General features: G+C 36.2%; 3 protein-coding genes across 9 annotated transcripts; 2 read left to right on the top strand and 1 right to left on the bottom strand.

The window, feature by feature from the left end:
* Window positions 1–4,111: 4,111 nt before the first annotated feature.
* On the top strand, window positions 4,112–11,171 carry SRS (Seryl-tRNA synthetase). 5 transcript variants are annotated; one of them, XM_086437398.1, is made up of 10 exons: window positions 4,112–4,262; window positions 4,425–4,612; window positions 5,676–5,769; window positions 5,841–5,989; window positions 6,065–6,157; window positions 7,687–7,866; window positions 8,294–8,460; window positions 9,948–10,082; window positions 10,169–10,262; window positions 10,657–11,171. In XM_086437398.1, the coding sequence occupies exons 1-10, from the start codon at window positions 4,238–4,240 to the stop codon at window positions 10,933–10,935; spliced, it is 1,404 nt and encodes a 467-aa protein (XP_086293524.1). In that variant the 5' UTR covers window positions 4,112–4,237; the 3' UTR covers window positions 10,936–11,171. The 5 variants fall into 5 exon arrangements, with proteins under 5 accessions (XP_086293524.1, XP_086293525.1, XP_086293527.1 ...); XM_086437399.1 differs by having other exon boundaries at window positions 4,131–4,262; window positions 4,437–4,612; XM_086437401.1 differs by having other exon boundaries at window positions 4,132–4,262; window positions 4,437–4,612; window positions 5,669–5,769.
* Window positions 11,172–12,776: 1,605 nt separating this feature from the next.
* Window positions 12,777–16,439, bottom strand: TL29 (ascorbate peroxidase 4). 2 transcript variants are annotated; one of them, XM_086437395.1, is made up of 8 exons: window positions 16,242–16,439; window positions 15,436–15,534; window positions 14,916–15,000; window positions 14,800–14,834; window positions 14,662–14,727; window positions 13,748–13,788; window positions 13,211–13,341; window positions 12,777–12,929 (listed from the first exon to the last, which is right to left on the bottom strand). In XM_086437395.1, exons 1-8 carry the CDS (start codon window positions 16,335–16,337, stop codon window positions 12,796–12,798), a joined length of 687 nt encoding a protein of 228 aa, XP_086293521.1. In that variant the 5' UTR covers window positions 16,338–16,439; the 3' UTR covers window positions 12,777–12,795. The 2 variants fall into 2 exon arrangements, with proteins under 2 accessions (XP_086293521.1, XP_086293522.1); XM_086437396.1 differs by having other exon boundaries at window positions 15,436–15,531; window positions 16,242–16,438.
* Window positions 16,440–17,291: 852 nt separating this feature from the next.
* On the top strand, window positions 17,292–25,597 carry LOC147408404 (LOW PSII ACCUMULATION protein (DUF1995)). Of its 2 annotated transcripts, XM_086437392.1 has the most exons (12): window positions 17,292–17,448; window positions 20,337–20,516; window positions 21,390–21,437; window positions 21,537–21,576; window positions 21,678–21,778; window positions 23,329–23,521; window positions 23,600–23,698; window positions 24,107–24,224; window positions 24,482–24,627; window positions 24,747–24,864; window positions 25,000–25,069; window positions 25,256–25,597. In XM_086437392.1, the coding sequence occupies exons 1-9, from the start codon at window positions 17,383–17,385 to the stop codon at window positions 24,600–24,602; spliced, it is 966 nt and encodes a 321-aa protein (XP_086293518.1). In that variant the 5' UTR covers window positions 17,292–17,382; the 3' UTR covers window positions 24,603–24,627; window positions 24,747–24,864; window positions 25,000–25,069; window positions 25,256–25,597. The 2 variants fall into 2 exon arrangements, with proteins under 2 accessions (XP_086293518.1, XP_086293519.1); XM_086437393.1 differs by lacking the exons at window positions 21,537–21,576; window positions 21,678–21,778.
* The last annotated feature ends 100 nt before the right edge of the window (window positions 25,598–25,697 follow it).

The raw sequence follows: 25,697 nt of genomic DNA, 5'->3' as shown, positions 1-25,697 counted from the left end.
AGGATCCAATCGATACTTATCGGATCAATTCCAGACCCAATCCATTGACAACTCTACCATTGATAATTGAAGACAATAGTAATGATTTTCATTACTATTGTGTGAAGACAATCGACGAAAACAATTGTCTTGTAACAAAGATGGTAAAATGTCAAAAATGTGCTCATGTTGATGTCTTTCGATCTCAACCATAATCGTAACTGTGAGAAGTCTAATCATTCTCAATCTATCTCTCATCGATCTTAACTTAAATACCGTTGTTTTGAAGTAAAATCTCATAGTTTTCATCCCAACATAGAAAATCTCGTTGTTTTCGATCCAAATACTGTCATTTTGAAACTAAGGGTATGTTTGATTGTACATGGAAAATAGGGTGGAAAATCAATTTTCATGGAAAATGACATTTTTCAAGTGTTTGATTGCACATGGAATGGAAATTCATTTTCCACCCCAATCAAAAAGTGAAATCCATCCATATTTTCCATCCTCAATTCTTTCCTACTCATATCTTCTTTTTTTTTACCACCACCACCACTATTACCCTAACCTCGTCGTCATCGTCATCGCCATCGTCGTCGTCGCCGTCGCCGTCTCTATCATCACCATCTCCGGCCACCTTCTCTCTCTCTTCTTCTCATTCTTCTCCATCCCTCACCTCTTCCGCTACCTACCACCACCACTATTTTTCCTCCTATCTTCCTGATCATATTCTTCCTTACTTACCTCTGTCGCCGCCACCATCACAATCATGTTCTCCCTTCTTCTTCCTCACTTACCTCTGTTGTCACTATCTCCAATGTCGTCGCTTACCACACCACCGTCCCTGCCGTCGCCACCACTGTCACCGTCACCGTCACCGTCACCGCCATCATATCTGAACCATTTTGCTTTCATTAAAACCATATCTGGATTCGATCTGACTGAATTAATCGATAAGATTATTTCAAATAAAATTACTAAACTGTGAGTTGAACACAAGACCTCTCCATTTTGGAGAGATGCCTTGACCACTACACCAAACTATGGTTGATGAAAGATGACTTAAAAAATATAATAATACAACTTGTAAAGTAATGTATCATTCGGATCTTGACGGATATAGGTATGGAACCATATCTGATCCAAATCCGACTTGGGTCAATGGACATCAACCCATATCTGAAACATATTTTAATTCGGATATACTTGATGAAACCAAACCCGCTAAATTCAGATTCGGATCACTCGGATTTCGGATAAAAATTTGTACCATTTTAAGTCCTAAGTACAAGGCCCAATAATAAAGGGAGCATCACTTTCTATTTGTCTACACTCAAATACCATAAAGAAAAAAGAAATGTACTCTGGGCTTGAGTAGAAAGGTGCGAGGAACATAGCCATGTGATTTACATATGAATAGTCATTACTACAAGAGCATGTCGAGGACAGATAGCCATTGAGATGACATAAGTCATTAAGAGCTATAATAAAGTCGGCATTGATTTTCTCAGATAAAGTTCCATTAGAAAAAAAAATATAATATATATCACTAGTGTTATGATCGTGTTTCGGTTTTGTCGGAATGTTATGTCACTGTAGTGTCCAACCATCCATCCATTCCTTCTTTGTTGTGGATGCATAATCACATAAATTAGACTATATGCACAATATATTTTCTGAGTCTGGATTGCTTTTAGTTTCATTTTTTATTTGTTCCCTCACAGGATATCAATGGGAGAAAGCCTTGCTGGTATTAGGGGCTCTTTTGATCTCTAAGACGTGATGTGTTGTTGACAGCCTTAGCAGCTTTTTCCAGTGTTTGTGGTATCAGGTTGATGTAAAAGTTCGTAAATTTCTAGCAACTATTACGTTAATACTTGTTCTCTTATGGACAACAACAACAACAACAAGGGTAAGACATGGTACCACTGCTCTTGTTAGATAATACTTTGGCAGCTAGAGCAGCTTGAACTCAGGCAGTCTCGGCTGCATGGGCTGTACAATCATCTTTTCTATCAGCAGTGGCATACCATTTTCAAAATCTGCAGGCACAGTATGCTTGTCCAACGTCTTGTTGGACCTAAATGTAAAAATTCTGCAGTTTATAGCCATTTTATATTAGATTTCTTTTTTCCATCATGGGATTAAATACCATCCAAGGATTTGAACCCTATATGTAAGAGATCAGCCTAATTGGTCCGGAAGGAAGTGGGGTCTGGGGCCCCCCCTGTTTTAAGAATCCCATTGAATCAAGCTTGTCAATGGATCGGATCAGACCGAAATCCAATCTGTTCTGATCCAATAACTTCGGGTTTGGATCAGTTTTTGGGAATCCGATAAGGTTTCGATTCAATATCTTATTGGATCAGATCTGGATCAATAATGTCCTGATCCGATAATATGTTAGAAATTATATAAATTATATCATATATTTGTTGAGATGTACGGAGTTTATTTAGATTTGCATAAAAATCGTATTTAGTTTGATCTAGACCCGATTTGATTGTTAATAGATTTGATCTGGATCTTAACATTAAGTTTTGATAAAATATTGATTGGATAAGAGGATCCAATCCGATACTTATCGGATCAATTCCAGACCCAATCCATTGACAACTCTACCATTGATAATTGAAGACAATAGTAATGATTTTCATTACTATTGTGTGAAGACAATCGACGAAAACAATTGTCTTGTAACAAAGATGGTAAAATGTCAAAAATGTGCTCATGTTGATGTCTTTCGATCTCACCATAATCGTAACCTGTGAGAAGTCTAATCATTCTCAATCTATCTCTCATCGATCTAACTTAAATACCGTTGTTTTGAAGTAAAATCTCATAGTTTTTCATCCCAACATAGAAAATCTCGTTGTTTTCGATCCAAATACTGTCATTTTGAAACTAAGGGTATGTTTGATTGTACATGGAAAATAGGGTGGAAAATCAATTTTCATGGAAAATGACATTTTTCAAGTGTTTGATTGCACATGGAAATGGAAATTCATTTTCCACCCCAATCAAAAAGTGAAATCCATCCATATTTTCCATCCTCAATTCTTTCCTACTCATATCTTCTTTTTTTTTACCACCACCACTATTACCCTAACCTCGTCGTCATCGTCATCGCCATCGTCGTCGTCGCCGTCGCCGTCTCTATCATCACCATCTCCGGCCACCTTCTCTCTCTCTTCTTCTCATTCTTCTCCATCCCTCACCTCTTCCGCTACCACCACCACTATGTTTTCCTCCTATCTTCCTGATCATATTCTTCCTTACTTACCTCTGTCGCCGCCACCATCACAATCATGTTCTCCCTTCTTCTTCCTCACTTACCTCTGTTGTCACTATCTCCAATGTCGTCGCTACCACCGTCCCTGCCGTCGCCACCACTGTCACCGTCACCGTCACCGTCACCGCCATCGCCACCGCTGCCGCCGTCACATCCTCCCCCCTTCCTCTTCCTTCTCATCTTCTCTTCTTCTTTTTTCTCATATTTTTTCCATGATTTTATCAAAGTAAAATCAAACAATGGAATTTGATTTTCCAACCTTACCTATTTTCCACCACTATTTTTCCATGGATTTCAAATTCCATGGAAAGTCACTTTCCATGCAATCAAACATATCTCATTGTTTTAACCCAGTGCTTGGAATCTTCAAATGCAAAATATTGAAAAATAAAATGAAATAATAAGCAAAATGAAATTAGTAATACCCCCATACTGTATATAATTATATTAGTTCTACCCCACCATGTGGTAATGAAAACATATAGGTTTTTTTTTCCAGGGAAACTTAACTTGAGGTCAAAACATTAAAATGAGCTCTTATGAGAGTTCAAATCTCCACCCATTGCAGGAAATACGATATCTTAGAACTTCAAAGCAATGGGTCCAAGAAAAAGAACCCTAATCCTCTCGACTCTCAAGAAATAGAACCCTAACCCTCTCGACTCTCAAGAACAATCTAGCAATAATGTGTAGAGATCTTCTTAAAAAATATGAATTAGGATTTTTATTTTAATCCAACGGTGTAAATTGTTTCAATCCAATTATTTAAGTTAGTTTTTATTCTTTCATTTAAAACAATGATATTTTGGTAAATTAAATATGATAAGGGTAATTTGGGCATTTTACTAAAATACTTTTTTTTTTTTTTTTTTTTTAAGGTAATCAAGGTATATCTGTATTTCATGGCAATGGTTCATGGAACTGAAGTTTAGTGTCTCTCGTCGAAGGAGGTGAAGGAGAGGAATCATGGGTTTCTCTTCTCTTGTTGGAGGTTTAACACTAAAACTTACATCCATCCCATGTTCGTCGTCCTCCATTTTCAGACCTTCAATCCTTCTAAAATCTCCACCTAAAACCCTAACCCTAAATCTAAATTTCCGACATCACTTCTCCCAAAGATCTCCACTTTCTTTCATTGCTAACGCTCTTTCAGTTTCCGAAACAGTTCCTCTTCAAGCCCAAGACGAGAAGGTTTCGAAACCTCAATGGAAAGCTTCAATCGATTTCAAATGGATTCGAGACAACAAAGTTGCAGTCGCAAACAACATAAAGAATCGCTACTCTGATGCCGATTTGGAGCTTGTTCTTGAACTTTATGAGAGATTGTGCAATCTTCAGAAGGTTAGGATTCCTTATCATCGGAAAAAAAATCCTATTTTGTCAATTAATTTCCCTTCTTTGATGTGGTTTTCTGTAAAAAAAAAATTGAAACTTTTTGCAAGAATGCTATTTATTTGATGGTTTAAAATTTTTATATAATGCCATTGCAACATTGGTGCCCCATTATACTCCATTATTTGATATATACTGTTCTTCTGTTAAATTCCCGCTTTCTTGTTTTTAAGAATTTTCTTTTGGGAGAAAATAATGGGTTGCAGCGGTTTATGTTGTTTTCGGATTTTAAGATAATTTCAAATTCAAAAACAAATTTTTTTTTTTCACTTTATTTATTTAATATTATTTTTTAAATTTACTATTTTGTAACAAGATGGGTGTATGAAACTATGGACACGTTTCAATTTTAATATGATTTTGATAATTTTGTAGTTTGGATTTTCCCCTGATTCTTTTTGTAAAATATTATTTGTAAAATTAATTAATTATCTATTTTAAAAAGTGCATGCTTGTGAGGCTTGTGTCTCATGGCTTTGGCTAGTGAAACACCTTGTCCCACTTCTTAACATTTAGAAACACTGGTTTTATGGTGGTGGTCGGTAATTTAGTATCATCCTACAGATTGCATATGAACATCATCATCATTGTTGTCTACACTTTATTGTGACTACTAGGGCGCATGAACATACTGACGCACAGAAAGTAGCGGGGAGTTCTTTAGAAAATTGGAACAATTTTTGGCTAATTTTTACTCACAAATGGAGATGAAAGTTGAGTGGTTTCTTGGATAAAGATATGTGCGACAAACACTTGTATTGATTTTTATGGCATGCCCGTGTATTAAATAGATGACGCCCATAGTTGTGAGGTTGTGGTTTCAGTATCAGCTTACCTACACAATAGACTTGAACATAGACACCACCACGACAAACATCCATCATTTACACCTTATCCTGCTTACTGGGGCACATGAACATAGTCACACACACACAGACTAAGTATGGGGGCTGTCATATGGAGAAAATTGAAGCAAAACAGCTGGTAGCTAATTTTCACTCACAGATGGCAGGAAGTTGAACGGGTTCGTGGAGAAAGAAATGTGGTCGCTAACAAAATGAAAGGAAAACTAGAACCATTGGAGCGCCAGAAACTTATAGAAGAAGGTACTTGGTTGATTTATTTTCATTAACATTGTTCTGGTTTTAAGAGTCTGCTCACACTTATTGTATTGCAGGAAAGAGTCTGAAGGAAGGGCTTGTAACTTTGGAGGAAGACCTCGTTCAGCTTACTGATAAGCTTCAACAGGAAGCACAATGTATACCAAATATGACTCATCCCGATGTTCCAATCGGAGGAGAGGATTGTTCAGCTTTGAGAAAAATGGTATTTCAGATCCAATATCCTCTAGTTTCAACATTTGTCAACTTTCTCTTTTTAAATTTTCTCTTCATTGTGTAGGTAGGTAGTCCACGTGAGTTTAGTTTTCCTGTCAAAGATCACCTCCAACTTGGGAAAGAGCTAGATCTGTTTGATTTTGATGCAGCGGCTGAGGTATCCTATCTGTTATCTCCTAAGGCATATTTAACTTGTGTTTATGCAGTTCTAAATTCCGTTTTCGAATCTTCAGAGTTCTCAAATTATTGATTGTGTCGTAAAGATCCTTATTTCCACGCCCCAACCCCCCCCCCCCCCCCACACACACGGAGGAATGTGTGCTTCTAAAAGATCTTTCATACTGTACCCAATCCCTCAGTGGTGCGGTTATACAATTAGCTAAAAATCTTTATTCTATTTTGTTGACATCATTATCTTAAATATATCTGTTAGGAAATTTCTTAGTCCAGTTCATGCTTGTCTCCATTTTATGGGTGTTTATTGGATGTGAACTAAGAAATTCAGTCGTTATTGTTTCTGGCTGAATGATTAGTGAGATTGGGTAAGAAAAAAGCTTTTTAGTAGAACAAATCAATTGGAAGAATACCATAGCATTTCACCCTGCCACTTGCGCTTCAAGGGTTGGGTGTTAGATACCTTGATTTGAACTTGTCTACTCACCAGTGCAGTTTGGAGTATGCATATAAATTGCTAAATATTAGTTTTGGTATGTGTGGCTAGCTTTTCTGTGGAGCAACAAAGTTTATATCTCATGAAGTTGTCAAGTGGATTGTGAGACAGAAAGTTCTTGTTCTTATTATTGTATATGTTTGTTTGGGTTTGGGTAGTGGTTATGGAGTTGCGGTGGATTTTGTAAGTAGCTTAACACTGATGCTAGGAAAAAAGACACTGATTTAAGTGGGTGAAACCTTCAAAGAATCACACAGTATCTCTCTTGTAGGGTACTTTCTACACTTGCTAGTGAATAAAGAATGGACCCTTATAGGAATTTCCGTAGGTCTTTCTGTTGAATCATACAAGTATCTCTCTTGTAGGTCTTTCTGTTGAATCTAGAACGATTCTTTCACTTACATTCCTGGAAAGAAACTTTTCCTGGTAACAAGTGGCTGTGATGTAAGGATTTCTAGAAATTGGTCTATATTGTGTTCGCGTTGAACTATAAAATAGAGACGGAAGAATAGTGTAGATCAGCAGGACACGGCAGTTCTTCAATAACATATAGGAACCTATGCTTTATGCACATTCACCTATTCTAATTGTGTATGGTTTTCATTGGCTTGTAGATTGTGGTAAAGTTGGGAGGGAAGGGGATGGAGGGATTTCATTGCACTATGTTAATCATTGTTGGCCTGACATTTTCTATAGTAATAACTAAACAAAACAAAACATCTGTGCCAAGATGGCAATGCTAATACATAGAGCATCTGGAGCAGCTGAATCTTTCAATTTATTAAAATTGAATAAAATCATTGGATTTTAATAAAAAGAGAATCTGGAGCATGCTTATGTCTAGAACCATCAGTTATTATGAAACTCCATGCTGTTTCATTATGAATGAATTTGATGGTTTGCTCCAAATTTAATCTAAAGATGGTTTATTTATTGAATTTGATGACCTATTCCAAGTTTAATAGCAATATCACCCATTCTTTCTGCTCATAATGTGCATTTACTGGTTTGTTTAGGTCAGCGGGTCAAAATTCTACTACCTAAAAAATGAAGCAGTCATGCTAGAGATGGGCCTTACAAACTGGGCCATTTCAGAAGTTATGAGAAGGGGTTTTACACCTCTAATCACTCCTGAAATTGTACGATCATCCGTTGTCGAGAAGTGTGGATTTCAACCTCGAGGAACAAACACCCAGGTTATTTATTTATGCTGTCCTTTGTCAAAACAAAAAAAAATGCTGTTTAAAAGTTAAATACATCTACTGTTATCTTCTTAATGTTTCCACCTCTTTCAAGTTATATACCTCAATGGTGCTTCATGTACAGTGTGAAATGCAAGTGATGGTGATAAAGGTGTTTGTGTCTTCAAATCTTTTCTTACTATCTCCATGAACTTCGTTTTTGGTCTCCCTTTTGTTTTATTAAGAGGTTTTGATCATTACTAAGTACATTCCTGTCCACATTGTTTGTTTGGCTTCCCTCTCATTCTTTATGAGGCTTCAATCATTACCAAAGTGTGCATTTTCACCGGTGCCATTGTACCAAACTGTCTCAATTGACTTTGTTTTATTACAATTATTAATAGTGTGTCCCAGCCTCAAAATTCTGATTCTTGTTTGACAGATTTATTCTATCGAGGGCAGTGACCAATGCCTTGTCGGGACTGCAGAGATTCCTGTCGGGGGAATTCATATGGATTCTATTCTTGCTGATTCAGTGTTGCCCTTAAAGTATGTTGCCTCCTCCCATTGCTTCCGCACCGAGGCTGGTGCTGCCGGCACTGCAACAAGGTAAATGGTTGTGTGAGTTCTATCACAATATCCTGTTGGAAGTTACCTTACATCTTTTCACTTTCAGTGTACTGTCTTACAGTCTTAGATGATGAATGTACTTTACAAAGTCATTTCTACAAACTTACAAAAAAAATTACATCAGTTGGATTGTCTTAACAAATGTATGATCAGTCTCTACTTTATTGGTCCTTATGAATGGGCAACTTGAACAAATGGTTAGGAATCGTTGTGATTTTGTACCAACAAACTTGTGGAATTGTCTCAGTACCATCACAATTATATAATATGGTCTCCTGTCTATGTGCCATATTAGGTGTTGTACATTTTTATCCATCTAAAGCTTCCAAATGAATCTTCCCAACTGTCCAACCAATTACATTATTTACACAAACAAATAATGAGAGCAGGAGTCTAGAAATGAAGTCTATTTTTAAGATGGTTCAGATTGTTTGTGTTTGTTTTTTGGGTATAAAAAGAGTAGAGATCAATTTACAAGGAATTTACAAACTTAGCTTGTGAAAGGGCATCCCACTAGATTCACAACATAGCCAAGTGCTGATTTACATCTGAAACTAGCCCATGATACATTTTCTCCTCGTATCTTTGTTATGGTTGAGAATACCGTTAGGATTATAGACTTGAAGTTGCTATCTTTACCTTCAAACTAGGGCTATTTCATTCTTTACATGGGTTTCAACAAGTGTTTTCCAAATAAACTAGGTCATTGAAACAGATTCCCCTCATATCCTGATTAATGGTTGACTATGAAAATACTAGTGCTCTTACCTTTTTGGGTATAGCCCTGAAATTGCTGTCATTGGATTAAAAAATACAACTGTTGCATTCTTTAATCAATATGTGCGCACCTCTAGGAAGTGTTCATTTTGTTCCAAAGGATAAAAATAATTCCTATAGGATACAAAATAATTCCTATACATTTCTAGACATAACACTATAGATAAGATTGTTCAGATCATTTGTTTTATATATTTTTGAGTTTACTATCATACAGGCCCACACTGAAGGAAGTTGCACAACAAAAAATGACGAGAGTATTGGTCTAGATACAAGATTCATTTTCAGTGGTTTAGATCATCTGGTCAAATTGATTCTTGATGGGGCGGGCCCAATCATTGGATGGTTTGGACTAACAAGATGTGCACCATTTTTACGGTGTAAGCCTGTAGTTCTATAAGTATGATATTACCATCTATGAAGACGCTGAAACTATCCTGCATACCTAGTTTTTCTAGAACTAATCCAAAACGTTGAGCCTTTTTAAAAAGTCGTCATTTAGGGTTTATGTACTATATGGTTATCTGCATTTAGCCCACCCAACATTTTTTATTTTCTCAATAGTCTTGCCACACAAACTAGCATTGCCCCCCATTTATTTCATGAATTATACATTCTTTAGCTAACTCTGCATTATATTAGGAAGAACGACATTTATAATTTGAGACCATGGTCACATAATTACGCAGGGGTCTTTATCGAGTCCACCAGTTCAGCAAGGTGGAGATGTTCATCTTATGTCGACCAGAGGACAGTGATACCTACCACAAAGAGCTGATTCAAATTGAAGAAGATCTCTTCTCATCACTAGGACTTCATTTCAAGTACGGAGTTTTATGTTTTTCCCTTCAATCATGTTATTCTTCATTGTGATTCAGTTTTTAATTTATGATCTATGATTTGCTTGCAGGACTTTAGATATGGCATCGGGGGATTTGGGTGCACCGGCTTATCGCAAATTTGATGTTGAGGCATGGATGCCGGGACTAGGACGGTATGGTGAGGTATGTCTACAAGATATCCAATAGATTCTATGTGAACCATAGTTTTAAATCTCTTCCAAGAGATCTTGTTATCATTCAACAACGAGACGGATATACACGATGTTTCGGACTTCACACCACCTCGTAAGATAAACGAGATGACTCGGACGATATTTTGAAAATCTTGGTCAAGTCAGTGAAGCTTGACCGAGTCAGTAAAACTCAGCCCAAGTCAACTGGGATTTTGTAAATGGTTTATCTCGTCTGAGACAAAGTGGTCTTGTCCATGGACGAGACTAGATCTCAAACCAAGTTTTGAAACCACGATGTGAACTACACGTTGGATGGACTGGTCACTTAACTGTTAGCCATATTGTTTTTAAGTTTTTCTAATCCACATCGTCTGTTGTAACAGATATCTAGTGCATCCAACTGTACAGACTATCAAAGTCGGCGATTGGGTATCAGATACCGCCCTTCTTCATCGGAACCAGCATCAAATTCTAGAAAGGGCAAGGTCAACGTCAGTCCAACGCAGTTTGTGCACACACTTAACGCCACAGCTTGTGCAGTCCCGAGGATGATTGTGTGTTTGCTAGAAAATTTCCAACAAGAAGATGGTTCTGTTGTTATTCCTGAGCCATTAAGGCCCTTCATGGGTGGTCTTGCTCTCATTAGTCCCAAGTGCAAATGAGGATGGTGATGGTGTCAGTCCCTCGAATTTTAATAAGGTTACAATTTCAGCTCTCACCGGAAAAATGTTAAATCATGGATGTAGAATTCTTAAAACGGTGGAATTATGTTTAAAATTTTTGTTTGATACTTATTTGTTTCAAGAAGAGAGGGCCGATTTTAGGGTGGGATTAGTGAATGAGTTGGATTATTATTATGCATAATTTATTTTAAAAAAATTGCCATTTTTTCTCTTTTCATGTTTGCTTTAGAAATTTGAATCTGCATCAACATTTTTCCTGTCAATTCTTCTATTTTATTCATTTTTCTGTTCTCTGTATTGGACCTTTCAGCTCCATCCCCAAACATAATTCTATTATTATTCAAAAAGTATAAACCTTTGAATGATCCTTCGCTCGGTTACCCATTGTGCGAAGAATTATAGCCCTTCTTAGTTAGAAGCACTAACTGAGTCACCTGCGGAATCGCAAATCTCTCAAGGAGCAAAACCTCTTTGTGTGTGTGTTTGGGGGGGGGGGGGGGGGGGGTGGGGGGTTGCTCCAGTTGGGCCACATGTTCAATAAAATCTTTGTTGCCCTGATAGATCTTTAGGACAAAGGCCAAATCGCTTGCCAAGAGACCTTTGTATCCCACCATCATTAGGAAGTTGTTAGGGTAAGGCTCTTGTAGCGATATTTGGATAGGGACCCATCATTGGTAATGGATCTCTGGAAGAACACAATTTATGAGTAGGATTTTATTTCTCTGTTCCATACCCTCTTCTCGTGTTGCCAATTGCAATGACTAGATTGGGGCCTGGCCTTAACAGATCGTAAATTATGTAAAATAACAATCGGTTGATTTTAAATGAAATTATTTCTGATCTAGCGTCATTTAGCTCTCAAATGATGCTAGATCATTCCTTCCGGCCCTTGGAACCATTTCAAGGTTTGAACCTGAGATGTCGTGGTGGGTTTGATATCTTTAGATTCAAACCTTTTTTTTTTTTTTTTTTGGGTATGCTTATTGTGGGCATCCCCACCCTTTTAGGTGAGACTAATCCCATGGTCACATGCACTGCCCCCTTGTGAAAAGTCTTAGGTGTAACTGGTTGAGTCGAGGGTCAACCAGACCTTGGTGGATAGCCCTAAGGAATTCAATGCTTGGTGGGGTTTTGAACACTTGACCTACCTTTCCTGAGGAGCTTATCAATGCTTGGCTTGCCACTGGGCCAACCCCTTGGGGTTCATTAGTTATGAACCTAACGCAATGCCTAATGTTATGCAAAGACCAGTTCTCCAAGTTGGTCAGGACTGCCTTTTTGAGGGGCGGGACATGGGTTTCAGAACCTTTTGCAGCTTGAGCTACCCATCTTGCTAAACAGGCTTACATGGTGGAAACACCAAACATTCTCAATTGCCGATGACCCATGGACTCTTTACGGTACTTTTGACACGATTAAATTATCTGGTAAAAACTTTGGTGGAAATGTAAAAGAAAGGAATCTCCATGCCATGTTTCATGTTGTTTCAAATTTATTTTTCGTTGTCCCTAGTGGTACAAAATTTCCAAAATGTCTCTAGAAGGTTCCTTATTCAATATCTGTTCAAAAGGTCGAAAACTTTGGGTACATATAATTTACGCATCATCTGACCTTACATGTAGCGTTACATCACGACCGTCCGGATTATAGATCCAACGGTGGATATCACCGCATTATGAAAAATGATTCCACGAGTTGAGGATTTCACTATTCTTAATGTAGGTGATAATGGCATGAATAGTTGATCATTTCCTAATAATGGTTCGCAGAATTGATGTCATGAATTAAACCACCTTCAACCTACTGAGACAGTAAGGTTGAGTGTTGGGATTACATGTATTAAGGAAATAAAATAGAGAAACTAACCTGTCCATTTGAACCATATGCAGTAAATAGTAAGTTCCCTTTTTCTACATTTCCACCACATTTGCGAATTGCTGAAGCGAGAAAGGTACTTTTTATTGCTGATTCCGCTACATTGACGAAAAAGAGTATATAAATTCATGGGCATTTAGTTGAAGATCCTGTTTTAGAATTGAATAAGCATAAACTTTGTAGTATAATACAACTAACTATATGGCAGAAAAAACAGTTGGATAGGCATCACAAGCTGATGCTGTGAGGCGTAATAAAAGTGTATCGATTTTTCACTTGGGGTATTTGAAACTGTTCGAATCATTTGAAACAAATACGAAGTTTGATCTGTTTTACAAAGGTTTATGGTTTGAGTCTGTATACCCTTAATATATCTCACCTGCAAATTGAATGAGATCAGCATATGAAATGGGTCCACCTTTGGAATAAGAATCTATCTCCTTTTTTGCTTCCTCCAAAAGATTCAAAGCTGCAGAAAGCCCTTGATTTTCAGGTCTGCTTATCTCTGACCTTTAAGCAACAAAAATAATGAAAACGATATCAAGTTAACATCGAAACAACATTTAAAATGTAGATGCCTAAATACGCAGTAAAAGGCCAAAAATACTGGAAGACATGATTCTTGAAAAAAGTATCTGATAATGCATCATAACATGGACCATTTGAGAATCTGGCACAAGTCAGCATCATTGGATAGGCTAGGAGGTCTCTTTGGAGAGACCCTATACAACTCATATACTTCATAATGTATAATTTTAGCCATGTTAAAACTATACTTTCAAGTGCAAATGTTGTGTCTACAATGACCCGCATTTGTCATGTTAATGGATGATGACCTCTATGTCAGGTAGACTTCGGGGTCTCATTGTCAAATACCATCACGTATTTAAGAGATGATATCATGCTTAAGAAATACCTGAACCGGATTGATCCATTTGCCCCTCCAGACTTTGTAGGCTACAAAATCAGATGCGATTATATTTTTTCGCCCAAAAGTAATAGGGTGGATGCTAATGTCCAATGCAAGCAGCCTCCAAAACAATATTCTTTCCATACATGACCTTAAAAAAGGAACCAATAAATTTTGTCTTTCGGTGGCAAACAAGGTTTAATGTGCCATATATCAGATTTTGGGGAGAAAAGCAAAAGCAAAGGTTCTTGACTAGAGATTGAAGATGAGGACATTCAGGTAATTTTGATTAGTCTATTAGAGAAGACTGAGGTCAATGGACATGTCATCAGCTTGAAAATAAATGGGGGTACGAGGGTATCTCAAATATTCAGTAGAAAGAGAAAAGAAAAGAAGAGCGGAACCACATAATTGTACCCCAGAAATAGTCGTCGTTTCTAACTTGCCCTCTATTCCTGATAATTAATTTAGTTTCATTATGTTTGGATTCCTCTTGAAATGCTTCAACCAAAACATTCTGCTACAAACCAGAACATATAGAAATATTTCGAGAGAAATCAAAAAGCATTCATCAAAACTTTGATTTCAGGCATGTTTCATATCTGACTATTATATAATGAAACACTTCGAAGCAATACGGCATTTTAAACTGTGGAAACCAAACGCAAGGCTTTTATTGTCATTAGTGAAAAGAAAACTTTTTGAGGTTTTGTTATTATTTATAACTGCTCCATTGCACAATGACAATAAATCCATTTTCTTCTAAAATAAATGATTGATTGCTTTTTAAGGGCATTTATGGGTTTAAAAAAAAAGTGATTTTGGAGGTTGCTAACATCCAATGCTTGCATTAGCATCTCCCAAATAATAGATATAATACAAAAAAAAAAAAAATGGTGATAAAGGTTCTAGATACGAACCTTATCGTAAGTCATGATATCGTTTAGTGCTAGAGTTAGAAAGGATGGAACAAGTTCCGGATTCGCCTAAAGAAAACACACAACGTCAAGCGTATAGCTCATCATGAGATCATTGTGGAGCACATAAGTAAATCTTACCTTTATGGCCGTGTACAGAGTACTCTTGATATTTGCTGTGAGAATTGTAAAGGAAAATTTTGTTAACCATAGGAAATTCTAAAAATGAGAAGCTAGAGAGTATGTGAAGAACATACATTGAAATTCCGAACGTTGTCTGCGTTGGTTTAGATCAGCTGCCTTGGCCATTTCTACCAATGATCCCGAGCTTGCTATTAGTTCCTAAGGAGGAATGAAAACTGGCAGAAACTCATCATCACATCATTCTTCATAGAATATTATAAGAAGATAACTTACTTCATTGTTTGAGTATTGATTTGAAGAGTTTTTTATTTTCTTTGTGCCAAGCACCAAAGAAGCATAATTAGACTGAATTGATATGAACTAGTCTAATTCAATTAAATAAGGTCTGATTGACAAAACCAATCTTCTCAGAATCATCTAGACCTACAACCCATGATTAGTCGTGTTGAATGTTCCATTATGGATTTGGCAGAAACCGATATTTATTGGCTAGACTTGCTGAGACGGTAAGAAACTTCAAAGTATGGACCCAATTTATAATTTTATACAAAGGTTTACTTTCCCAAGTTCTAAGCTTAGACACTAGTCCAACTAGTAGAGTGTGTAATATTCTACAAGTTGGATATTACATACCACGCCAACCGTAGCCCCAAAGCACTTCAACGCGTCCCTTCGACTGAATCCATCTTCATAGTGAACCAAGTCCTGGATCTTACAACGAATGCTGCCCTGCTTTTCCATATAAAAATGCTAGTTAGCAACCAACTGACTCAAAGAATGAGCTTTTGTGCACATTTTAAGAGTCCCGTTATGGGATACATGAAACAATTCAAGTGTACATGAAAACAAAAAACACAAAGAATGATTTTTCTACCAAGAAAATTACATTGTTGCAACACTGAAATAGGGATTAACCCAACCGATTAAGAGGGAAAAAAAATGAATCTTGGTAATTTACTAATTTTGCACATAGTAATAATAATCAACAAAATAGTTTCCAATCCAAAACCAACTCTCCTGAGCTCAAAACTTATTTGCCCTTACATCGAATTTCCCCAGGTTGGGTATTTGATGAATGGTACCTATTGGGACCTTACACATTCAATTCTTCCTAAAGACATGTCTTCTGTTACTTCAAATGTGTTCATATCAGTTATCATATTGCTTGTCAGTGGCCTAAATATTGTACAATTTACGATATACATTCATAATGCACTATAAATTGAAATAAACAAAACTTGAATGCGAAATCTAATAAAATGGTTTATGTAGAAGATCAAGTGTTTCCAAGCTATAAATTTTTTTTTTTTTTTGATGGGTATAAGCTGGACTTGAAACCATGACCTCAAAGTTGCTTTGCAATGTGTCAAACCAATCAAACAAACTATTATTATATGAGACTGAAAAATTAGACAAGTGGCAAAAGTGTAAATACTTACTGGGGAGTATCTAGGTGTGGTGGTGAGAGATGAAAGATGAGATGATGGAAGCAGAGAAGGGAGGGTTGAGAGGAATGAGAGTGTTGTAATTGCCATTTTCCTTCTTCTGTTTAACTAAACTTTCCTCCTCCTTTGTTAGCTTTGAAAGAGGAGAGAGTAACGTTTTTCAGGATTAGTTTTGGATTGTGGAGGGAAGGGTACTCGTGGCAGACATGAATTGTTTCTTTTGATGGAAAACGTTATCCTAAATTCCCAAGTAGAGACATTTTCTGATGCTTCTAAGGTGCATCAAATAATTGATGCTCCAGAGATCTATTTTGGGCACAAGTCGCTTAGGGCTCATCCATTTTAACCTTCTCACTTGGGGGGTCACTTGTGGTTTAAGGATTAAGCTTACATTGAGGGTCTCTTGTGCCATGTGATCATACAAAATTACACCTTAATATTTTTCTTTATAAGATATGTGATGATTGTGGGTAGGGTTGTACATTGCGAATCTAATCCGATTTTTCGAGTACAAGTCAAGTATTCATGGAACTTGAATCAAACCAATTGATTTTGGGTCGGGCACAGAAAAGTAATCAAAAGGTATGTCCATACCCTACATAAATCTGATTTTTTGGGTGTGGGTTGTGCACGATTTCGGGAATACATTAAAATATAGTAAATTTAATTTTTTAAAATATCAAAATTTATATAAATACTTTAAAATATTAATTTACTTTAAAGTTAAATTTTAAATTCAAATTTATATAAATATTTTAGTTTTTAAATTATAATAATGGATTGACAATTTGATATATAATTTCAATAAAATGAATCAGGTATAAGGCCTAGCTGATATTCGAATCTATTATGATGTTGGGTTTGGAATCGAGAGACATCAAGTTCGAAATAGATGTAGGGGTATTGATTCATGTGATCTGGCGCGTGGCCTAGATTGCATTTTATGTAACGTACCTGTTATACTAGATATTTTTCTCTTTTTCTGTTTTTGTTTTTGTTTTTTTTTTTTTTTAATTTGGTGGACTACACTCTCTCTCTCTCTCTATATATATCTTTTTTTTTTTCTTTTCTTTTCTTTTTTTTATTGAAATAAAATCTCTCGTTGCGCGCGAAGAAGAGGAATAGAATTTCAAAGATGCGGCTATGCGACACTTCAAATATTTCTAGGGCTTCAATTCCCATTACTACTCTGCCACACCAGGTAAGAGAAGTCTCTTAGCTGGATTTTGATTGAATCATTTGTTTCAATTTTTTAGTTTGTTCATCTACATTTCATTAGTTTTCGCAATTTTGTTTTTTGTTTTTTTTCGTCTATTGGATTTAATTACTTGTAGGGCCTGTTTGGATCGTTGAATTAGTTCGGTCTCAGAACAAGCTTGATGTTACTCTCTATAAACTACTTCTAAGCTTGGCTTAAACTAAGGGTGAAATTGCAGTTTTTTCATGAATATTCTGTAGTAGAGATGAGGATGAAGAGATGGATAGACTAAGAAGGAAAAAATTAGAGGGGAACTGTTATACCCATAGTAATACAATTCGCATTCGGTTGTTATTTGGCTGGGCTTCAATTTGATTAGTTTGAATAAAATCTTGTTTGTTTATTTTCAGATTTAAGAACAAGAAGACATTTTCAGCCGAAAAAAATCAGTCATAAAAAGTTGCTGGACGAAGTTCTGAAATCTGAAAAAATATTTTATACCTAAAATACCCTCCTCAAAATAATTATTTTCATCACTTATCCCTCTTTTGTAAAAATCTTTAAACCCTTACCTCTCATTTTTCTTCTACATCTCCTTCATGTCCAACTTGACTGTCAAGATCTACAAAAGTATGTGCATCTACTACTCTATTGTTCTTCCTTGATCGATTAATAGCATGTGAATCTCATATTGAGAAAATCTCAAAATCAAAACTTCAACAAACAACCAAATCAAAAATCAAAACTTCAACAAAAACCCAAAATCAAAACTTTAACAAACAACCAAATAAAAAATCAAAACTTCAACAAAAATCCTAAAATCTCAAATAACCAACCGAACCCATTATGGAGAAATCGAACCATTTTCAACGTCTTTCCTTATTTCTCTCTCCATCTTCTCTTTATCTTTCCTTCTATCTTTTTTGTTTTTCTTCTTGCATAAAATTGGGTCATTAGACGAATAGAGAGAGAGAGAGAGAAAAGAAAGAGAGATGGATAGGTTTTGTTAGGTGTATGAGTTGTTTCCTTAGTCCTTAGGTGGACTCTTTAGGGTGTATGAGTTGTTTCCTTGGTCCTTGGATGAACTCTTTAGAGTGTATGATTTGTTTAATTGGTTATTGTGTTTTACTTGGTTCTTGTATTTTCTTGGTTTTGATAAATTGGAGAGAGAGAGAGAATAATATAAATGAGAGAGACGAAAAACAGAAAATTGGAAAAAAAATTATATTATTTTATATATTAATGATTTATTTTTGTACTTTGAATGAGAATTCAATTTGAAAATAATACTTTTGGATTGTTTGATTTGTTAGGAATTGAAATTAAATATGTAGATGGTTTCATTATACATGTTTTTTGGTTAACAATTTATTATAATTACAAAAGGGTAATATTGTCAAAATGATCATTATGTTTTAAAATTCTGTTTGTAACCAGAAGCTCTTATAAATTATAAACAAACAACTTTTCCAGAACAAGATTCCAGATTTCAGATTTCAGACTTCAGACTTCAGATTTCAGACTTTAGACTTCAGACTTCAGAAGTGTTACCAAACATACCCTAAATCCCAGAAAGTTTGTAAAAAAAAAAAAAATTCAGCTAAATTTTGGGGAATAGAAAAATGATGTTTTTGGGTTTCTAACCAATACCCATTGTAGAGGTTATTTCTTTACTAACCTTGAATGCCTCAGCAGCAACTTTAATGCTGAGTCCATCCTTCACTTAATCGGGGCACCATTTGGTATCTGCCAAACACCCTTCGATGCTCTAGTTAAAATAGAAGTTGCAGGAAATAATGGCTAGCAAATTAAACTAATTTTCAAAAGTCATCTCCTTCATGACCTCCTTTCCTACTTATAGGCTAATCTCATTCCTTAAGCACCCCCTTAGCCATATCACCTCTTTCCATATTCAAGGGGATTTCAGGTGATCCTTTCCTAGATCTTAGGTTTAGCTAACAGAAAGTCCTCACAAAGTAGTAACTCCTAGATTCCTGGGATCCTTCCTCTGGCCGATCTAAGAAATAGTTGAGCTTGTCTCAAGTATCTACTCTACTCTATTACTCCAATAGGTAATCAACTCAACTCGGTTATGTTGAGCTGAGTTGATTAGCTCCTCAGGTGTCATGGGGTTGAGTTACGCTGGAATACATTCTTGCCTAACCTTCCAACCTCCTCTCAGATTATGCCACATGTAGGACCTGGATTTTATCCAGATTCTATCCTATACACCCATCATCTTCAAACTTCCTAAAAATCGTATCTTCTTCTTGAAATTTGAATGTTGAAGAAAATAAAATTTTGAGGGTGATGGGAAAACATGTTACCATGTTCCAGGATAAATCGAGAAATCATCGATTGATTTGTTGATTAGCTGATTTTTGGAGAATTTTAGCGAATTTTGTGACTACAACTTATACCCACTGACATTTTTGGTGCCCTTTACGACATTTTATTTGGGGGGGGGGGGAGGGGGGGGGGGGTAAGGATTGTCTTTATGCTCGTAGACATAGTTAGTAATAAATCTGTTAAGAGTTATATTATGAAGGGTGAGTAGTTTCATGCATTTGAATTTGAATTATGTAAGGGTTGGGAGGAGTCTTGGGGACTTTGTTAAAGTTTAGGACATGATTAGGGGGTCGGTTAGGCAACTTTGTGCAGCTGTGCTTCTATAAAACAACAATGGATGTACGCTTCGAAGGGAAGTTTTCAATAAACCTTATTCTTCACTGTTTCATCTTGTTTTTTTTTTTTTTTTTTCTTTCGTGGAGTTGTTTTTTATCAACCTTGTAGTTGTAGATTTTATATTAAAAAGGACCATACTTTGATTGAACTAAATACATTGACCTTTTTTTTTTCAAATTTTTTTATATCCTTTTCTCATATTTTAGGTTCTTAGTGGATCAGCTTTTCATGCCTTGAAGAGTAGGAATGTTAGTTGCACCAGCTTCTCAGCACTAAAAAAGTCTAGAAGCTGTGTTTTTGTTACTCGGTCTATTTCAAGAGATAGCAGTACTCCATTGGGGTTCGATGTGCAATTTCCTAGTGATTACTCTGAGCTTCTCAGACAGGTAAATTTCTGATTCCTTATGATATTTAAAGTGAAGTTCTTAATGAAAAAATAAGGGATACATTGGAGATACCTAGCAATATAAGAAGAATTGAAAATGACAGTAAATTGTTTGGTAGAGTGTTGATACCACAACTTGGGTTCAAAACCCAAGTTCACCTTCTAATTACTAACCACTAATCCTCTTATTCATAAAAATAAAATAAAGTAAAATAGTGAATTTGTTGGGGGTTCCCCTCTTCATGAAATCAACAGACAATTTTTTTCCCTGAGACTTAGGTGCATTTGGTAATCTAAAGAAAAAAATGGATTACATTTTCATTTTTTATCAGTGGGTATATTATCTAACGAGTAGACAGTTTCCCAAAAAATGTAATCACGATCTCTTGCTTTTATATCAGTAATATAATGCACAAGCTCATAAAAATGTAATCACAATCTCATAGAATTTGTTGTTTTGAGCTTCCAAGAAACCAAAATTGTTCATTGAATCTTTTTTTGAGAACTTTTGAATACAAATCAAGCAGGCATCTGGAGATTTGGCGACATTCTTGAGCAAATTGAAGATCTATTTAGGGTGAAACTTTTGTTTTCTCATGTAGGGGGATAATTTGTTCAGATTGTATGCCAGCTAGAGTGAGAAGTCAAGGGTATAATGTTTGAAACTTGCACTTGGAATCATTTTAGTCATGATGTTTTCCTTTCTTCAATGATCAAATACCGTATTGTTTTCTAAATATCTCATATATAAATGTGATAGATGTAACTATAAATCTCTTTTGTTTCTCCCACTTTGGCTGATCTCTATGTTTTCATTTTGACATCTCTTTGCTTTACCCTAATTGTTTTGTAATTTGGGCCTCTGGCTAAACAGGCAAAAAAAGCTACTGAATTGGCTTTGATCGATAACAAGCAATTGATGGTGAGTTATTTTGTTTTTCGTGTGAATTGAATAAAAGGAAATTAAACTAGTCACCTCTGCCAATATTTCATAGTTTGTGACAGAGAAATCTGCTAACAGGAGATCGAATTTCCAACTGCTGGACTTGAATCTGTACCAGGTTCTTTGTGCTTGCTTTGGAATTCCAGTATTTTATTTTTTTGTGATCCATTCTTCCAATTGACTTGAAGTGTCTCTTGTGGAAACTCGGACTTGCATCAGGTGACGGTGAAGGAGGAATAGAGATGACTGGAAGCATGCAGTTGATCCGAGAGTTTTGTGACTGCTTTGTTACTCCAGAGAAAGTAACAAGGACTAGAATTGTATGTCAGTTATTAAGAATAAAGCTAGGATAAATCCACTTTTATCTGGAAACACTAATAATTGCTCATATGCACGGTATCAGGACTTTAGTTTACAATGTGGCTTCTAGATTCTATCTTGACATTCTAGTTGAGTTAGATATGTGAAAACAAATCATCATCCTGGAAGCCTTATTTCAAAGATTTGGGTCGGCTAAATGAATCCTGTTCCTCTCTTCCATTGTGTTCAGAGTCATGTCTGTTAACCAACAGACTACTCCAAAAGACTGTTCTGTTGGAGAGGGGGAGAACTATGAATATAAGAGGGTCATGGGACTTAACTGGGGTACGACACACCCGAGAGTGGAGAAAAATATACACTCATCAGTGTCTTCCATTGTTGAAAATCTTCATATCTGCTTTGACTATTGCCATCCATGTTTTTTTGGGTCTTACTCTCACTCTTTTAGAATCTTCAACTTGAATATAGATTTGTGAAAAATAGTTATTGGGGAAATATGTCCTTTCTTAAAAAAACCCTTTAGTTGTCTGGGTGAGATGATTTTTTGAACTGATGCTATTATAATCTTGGATTCTATTGGTTATTGGTTTTTCACATGTCACATCGTCAGAGAATCTTTTCCTTGCATCATTCACCCTAGCACACAAACCATCTTAGGTATCTTTATTTAAAGCTACAACATTGTTGGTACTCTGTCTTCTCTTTCAAAAATAGAAAACTCAGCTCTGGTCAAAGTGGAATGAAGAATACTTTATGAAAGTAGCTAGTCCAATAGGAAATAAGCAATATCCTCATTTCGTCCCATATGTTCTCTGTTTCCTTCTAGGAATTATACATTATATGCTTGTGAAAACTATTTCCGTGATGTATATTTGTTGAGTCACTTCATATTCTACTATAATATGTGCGCAATAACAATTTTTCAAATATCGTAGTGGTATTTTGTTTGTATTAGTCCTTAAATATGAGAATTCTGTTGGATTGTCCCTGATGCACTTTGATAGAATTCTCTTCCTTCCCTTTTTTCACTTAGGAAGTGGAAAAGAATATCAATGGTATTTTGTTTTCTTGCTCTATTGCTGCTTCTGCAGGACTCATGCATATGCATTAGAATGCATTTTCTAGAGTATGAGGGGAGGGGAAGGGGACTCACTGTCCAGCCCTCTATGGGTCTAGAGACAACAAACTGACGGGCTTAGCTCAACAAGCTCTGGCTCCTGAATGTGGGCTGAAGTGCTGAGGGTTGTTTTGTTCCCTGGGGTGAGAGCACTAAGGATGATTCTATTATATGAGGGGGATGGGTAGGCTACTCTTGTTGGGCCGAAGGGTGTCAGATTGAATTATTGTAGTGGGGCTGAAGTCAGGTACCCTTTAGCACTTTGACCCCAGTTGGGGGGCCAAAGTGTGTCAGGTTATTATGTGATTGAGCATTTATAGCTTTTTCTTATAATAATGTGTGCAATGAATTTAAAAAATATATATGTTTCTTGGACCATTTTATGTCCAGATTGTGGCTTATGTATTTATGCCTTTACACTTGCAATTTCAGTTTTTTCCTGAGGCAAATGAAGTGGAGTTTGCAAGAAAATCAGCATTTGGAGGAGCTTCATTTAAGCTAGATTATTTGACAAAGCCGTCTTTATTTGAAGATTTTGGTTTTGTTACAAAGGTCAAAATGGCAGATCGTGTGAAACCACAGGATGAAATGTTCATGGTCGCATATCCATATTTTAATGTCAATGGTACTTTCAAACACCATCTGCCACTTGAACTTCATTTGTAGATTTAGCAGAATATGATTTTTTTCATTTGTAATCCAGAAATGCTTGTGGTAGAAGAACTCTACAAGGAAGCAGTGGAGAAAACGTCACGAAAAATGATTATATTCAATGGAGAACTTGATCGCATAAGAACTGGGTGTATCCTTTGCCTTTATTTCATGCTCGTGAAGATGAACAAACCTCGTTAGAGGCCACCCGTTCATTTTTCTTAAAAATCATGTGAAACTCATTTTTCTGGTTTATAACATTTGACTGAATCTTTGATACACTTAGTCTTAGAACACGTCCGGGCCCCGTTTTTGGGATAAGGTGTTGATGATGAATTGTCTTATAATAAAAGTGACATGCTTTATCGAAAGCCCACACTTGATGCTCTCTTCCCTTTCCTTTTCTTTTTTTTTTTTTTTCCTTTTTTTAGGAAAAAAAAACTGCTTGAGTTAAAAGAGTTGGCTTCTAAAAGTTAGTGAAGGAGTTCTCAAAGCTTCTGTTGAAACAACTTTTGGATTTTCTGGCTTCAAAGGCTACTTGACTTTTATTCGAATTAAGATTATCCACCATTCTTCTATCCAAAGCTAGCAGCACTTACCAAGACCTTCTTGCCCAAGCTGGAGACTGTGTATTACATTCACAATTTTAAAGGGTGGAATGGAGGAGCACTTTTCAGGTTTGCTAAGTAATCAATAAACAACTTTGTCATTTGACCTGGTTGATACCATTATCTTCTGAAAAGAATTATTTTGTGGGGAGCTTGTAAGTTAGCTTGTGACTTTATACGGTTCAGCTTGAAACTTTTGTATACTCGAAAAGCCTCTGAATATTCTGCAATATATTTGTAGAACATGGAAGCCCAATCTTCTTTCTCCTATTTGGAGTACCAAGGGAAGATTATATATGCATAACTAGTCACTTGGTTTAATGCAGGTGCTACCCTGGACCTTGGAAGGTCCTTAGGAAACTAAAAGGTAAATATGTCTGCTTGCATCAGCAGGAAGTGATGCCATCCCTCAAGGAAGTCGCTTTGGATATCCTCCCGTCAGCGTGAACTTTTGAGAATCCATATATTTATAGTGAGCAATTTCAGTTTATCTTGCTTACGTTCGCATATAATAGACATACACACACACTTTAGTGATGGAGAACAGTCTTGCTTATAACATAAAATTTTATTGATCCACTCATGTTGCAGGTTTCAAGTCAAAGCATTTCCTTATTGTCGTGCCCTGCAAAAAAAATTAGAGCATTTCAAATGAAATCCATTGCATGAGATTCGTCTCCAAGGAACAACTACACCTTCACTACTATAGGTGCTCTTTTTCCCCGAGTGTCTGATGTTATTAGTTTCACGAACACAATAACATATGCTAGAAGTTTGACCAAATGATGAGAGCACCTGAGAAACTCATTTAATACTAAAGTAAACTGTTCTGCTATTGGTCAAGGTTCTTCTATTTAACTGCATATTAGCCTCCAGAGAAGTGCCCGGCGGATTCCTTCCATCACCGAGCAAAGGTATTTGCTTTTTCTCTGGTAGTCTGCTTCCTTGGGTGCGGGTCATTGTTTCCATAATGTTCTTCATGGATTTATTGGATTGGTTTTTGTTCTGATTATGATATAGTTTATTTCCATGTGAGCCTCGGTCTGTTTCTTAATTTTTGTATATGCATTTATTGATCAATTTCTCTGTTGATTATCCAGAACCTTCTAATCATTGCAAACATGTAACACTACGTATTTATAATTTCTTCTATCAAAGTTACCTAAGGTATGTTAATTCCCTCCCAAAGAGCTTTGGTGCTGCACTCTTTTATGAAGAAAAATTTGTACTCCATTTCTGTTTTTGTTTCGATATTGTGTTTCTATTAAGAGGCAAAAAATTGGAGAAACAGGGGTGTTTGGGTGTGGGATAAATATTGCATTTGCCCCTGCACCAATACCACTTCAGGATTATATGCAGAAGTTCGGGCATGTAAAGATTTGCATTTGGGTTTAGTTCAAATTAAGGTGGTGCAAGGTGTTCAATATATTGTTCATTCCAAACACAGTTTTAAAAATCGTCCATGGCTGAGATGATTCGCCTGAGTCATTCGTGAATGAGTGGGATTTTCAGTGTAACTCGGCCTTCACATTGACTCATCCG

The sequence above is a fragment of the Akebia trifoliata genome, chromosome 3 (assembly GCF_017979445.1).
Source record: "Akebia trifoliata isolate Shusen 1 chromosome 3, ASM1797944v1, whole genome shotgun sequence".
In the NCBI taxonomy this organism is placed as follows: Eukaryota; Viridiplantae; Streptophyta; class Magnoliopsida; order Ranunculales; family Lardizabalaceae; genus Akebia; species Akebia trifoliata.
Note: the sequence above shows the minus strand (reverse complement) of the source record. Positions and strands in the feature narration are given on the sequence as shown.

Coding starts and splice junctions, on each gene's coding strand:
- LOC147408404 (XM_086437392.1), top strand. CDS start 17,383: ATGCGGCTATGCGACACTTCAAATATTTCTAGGGCTTCAATTCCCATT. Junction 21,779..23,328: donor AAGTAACAAGGACTAGAATT/GTATGTCAGTTA, acceptor TTGCAATTTCAG/TTTTTTCCTGAGGCAAATGA. Junction 23,522..23,599: donor TCCATATTTTAATGTCAATG/GTACTTTCAAAC, acceptor TTTGTAATCCAG/AAATGCTTGTGGTAGAAGAA.
- TL29 (XM_086437395.1), bottom strand. CDS start 16,337: ATGGCAATTACAACACTCTCATTCCTCTCAACCCTCCCTTCTCTGCTT. Junction 15,535..16,241: donor CCACACCTAGATACTCCCCA/GTAAGTATTTAC, acceptor TATATGGAAAAG/CAGGGCAGCATTCGTTGTAA. Junction 15,001..15,435: donor TTGGGGCTACGGTTGGCGTG/GTATGTAATATC, acceptor ATTCCTCCTTAG/GAACTAATAGCAAGCTCGGG.
- SRS (XM_086437397.1), top strand. CDS start 4,238: ATGGGTTTCTCTTCTCTTGTTGGAGGTTTAACACTAAAACTTACATCC. Junction 5,770..5,840: donor CCAGAAACTTATAGAAGAAG/GTACTTGGTTGA, acceptor ATTGTATTGCAG/GAAAGAGTCTGAAGGAAGGG. Junction 6,158..7,686: donor ATTTTGATGCAGCGGCTGAG/GTATCCTATCTG, acceptor TGGTTTGTTTAG/GTCAGCGGGTCAAAATTCTA.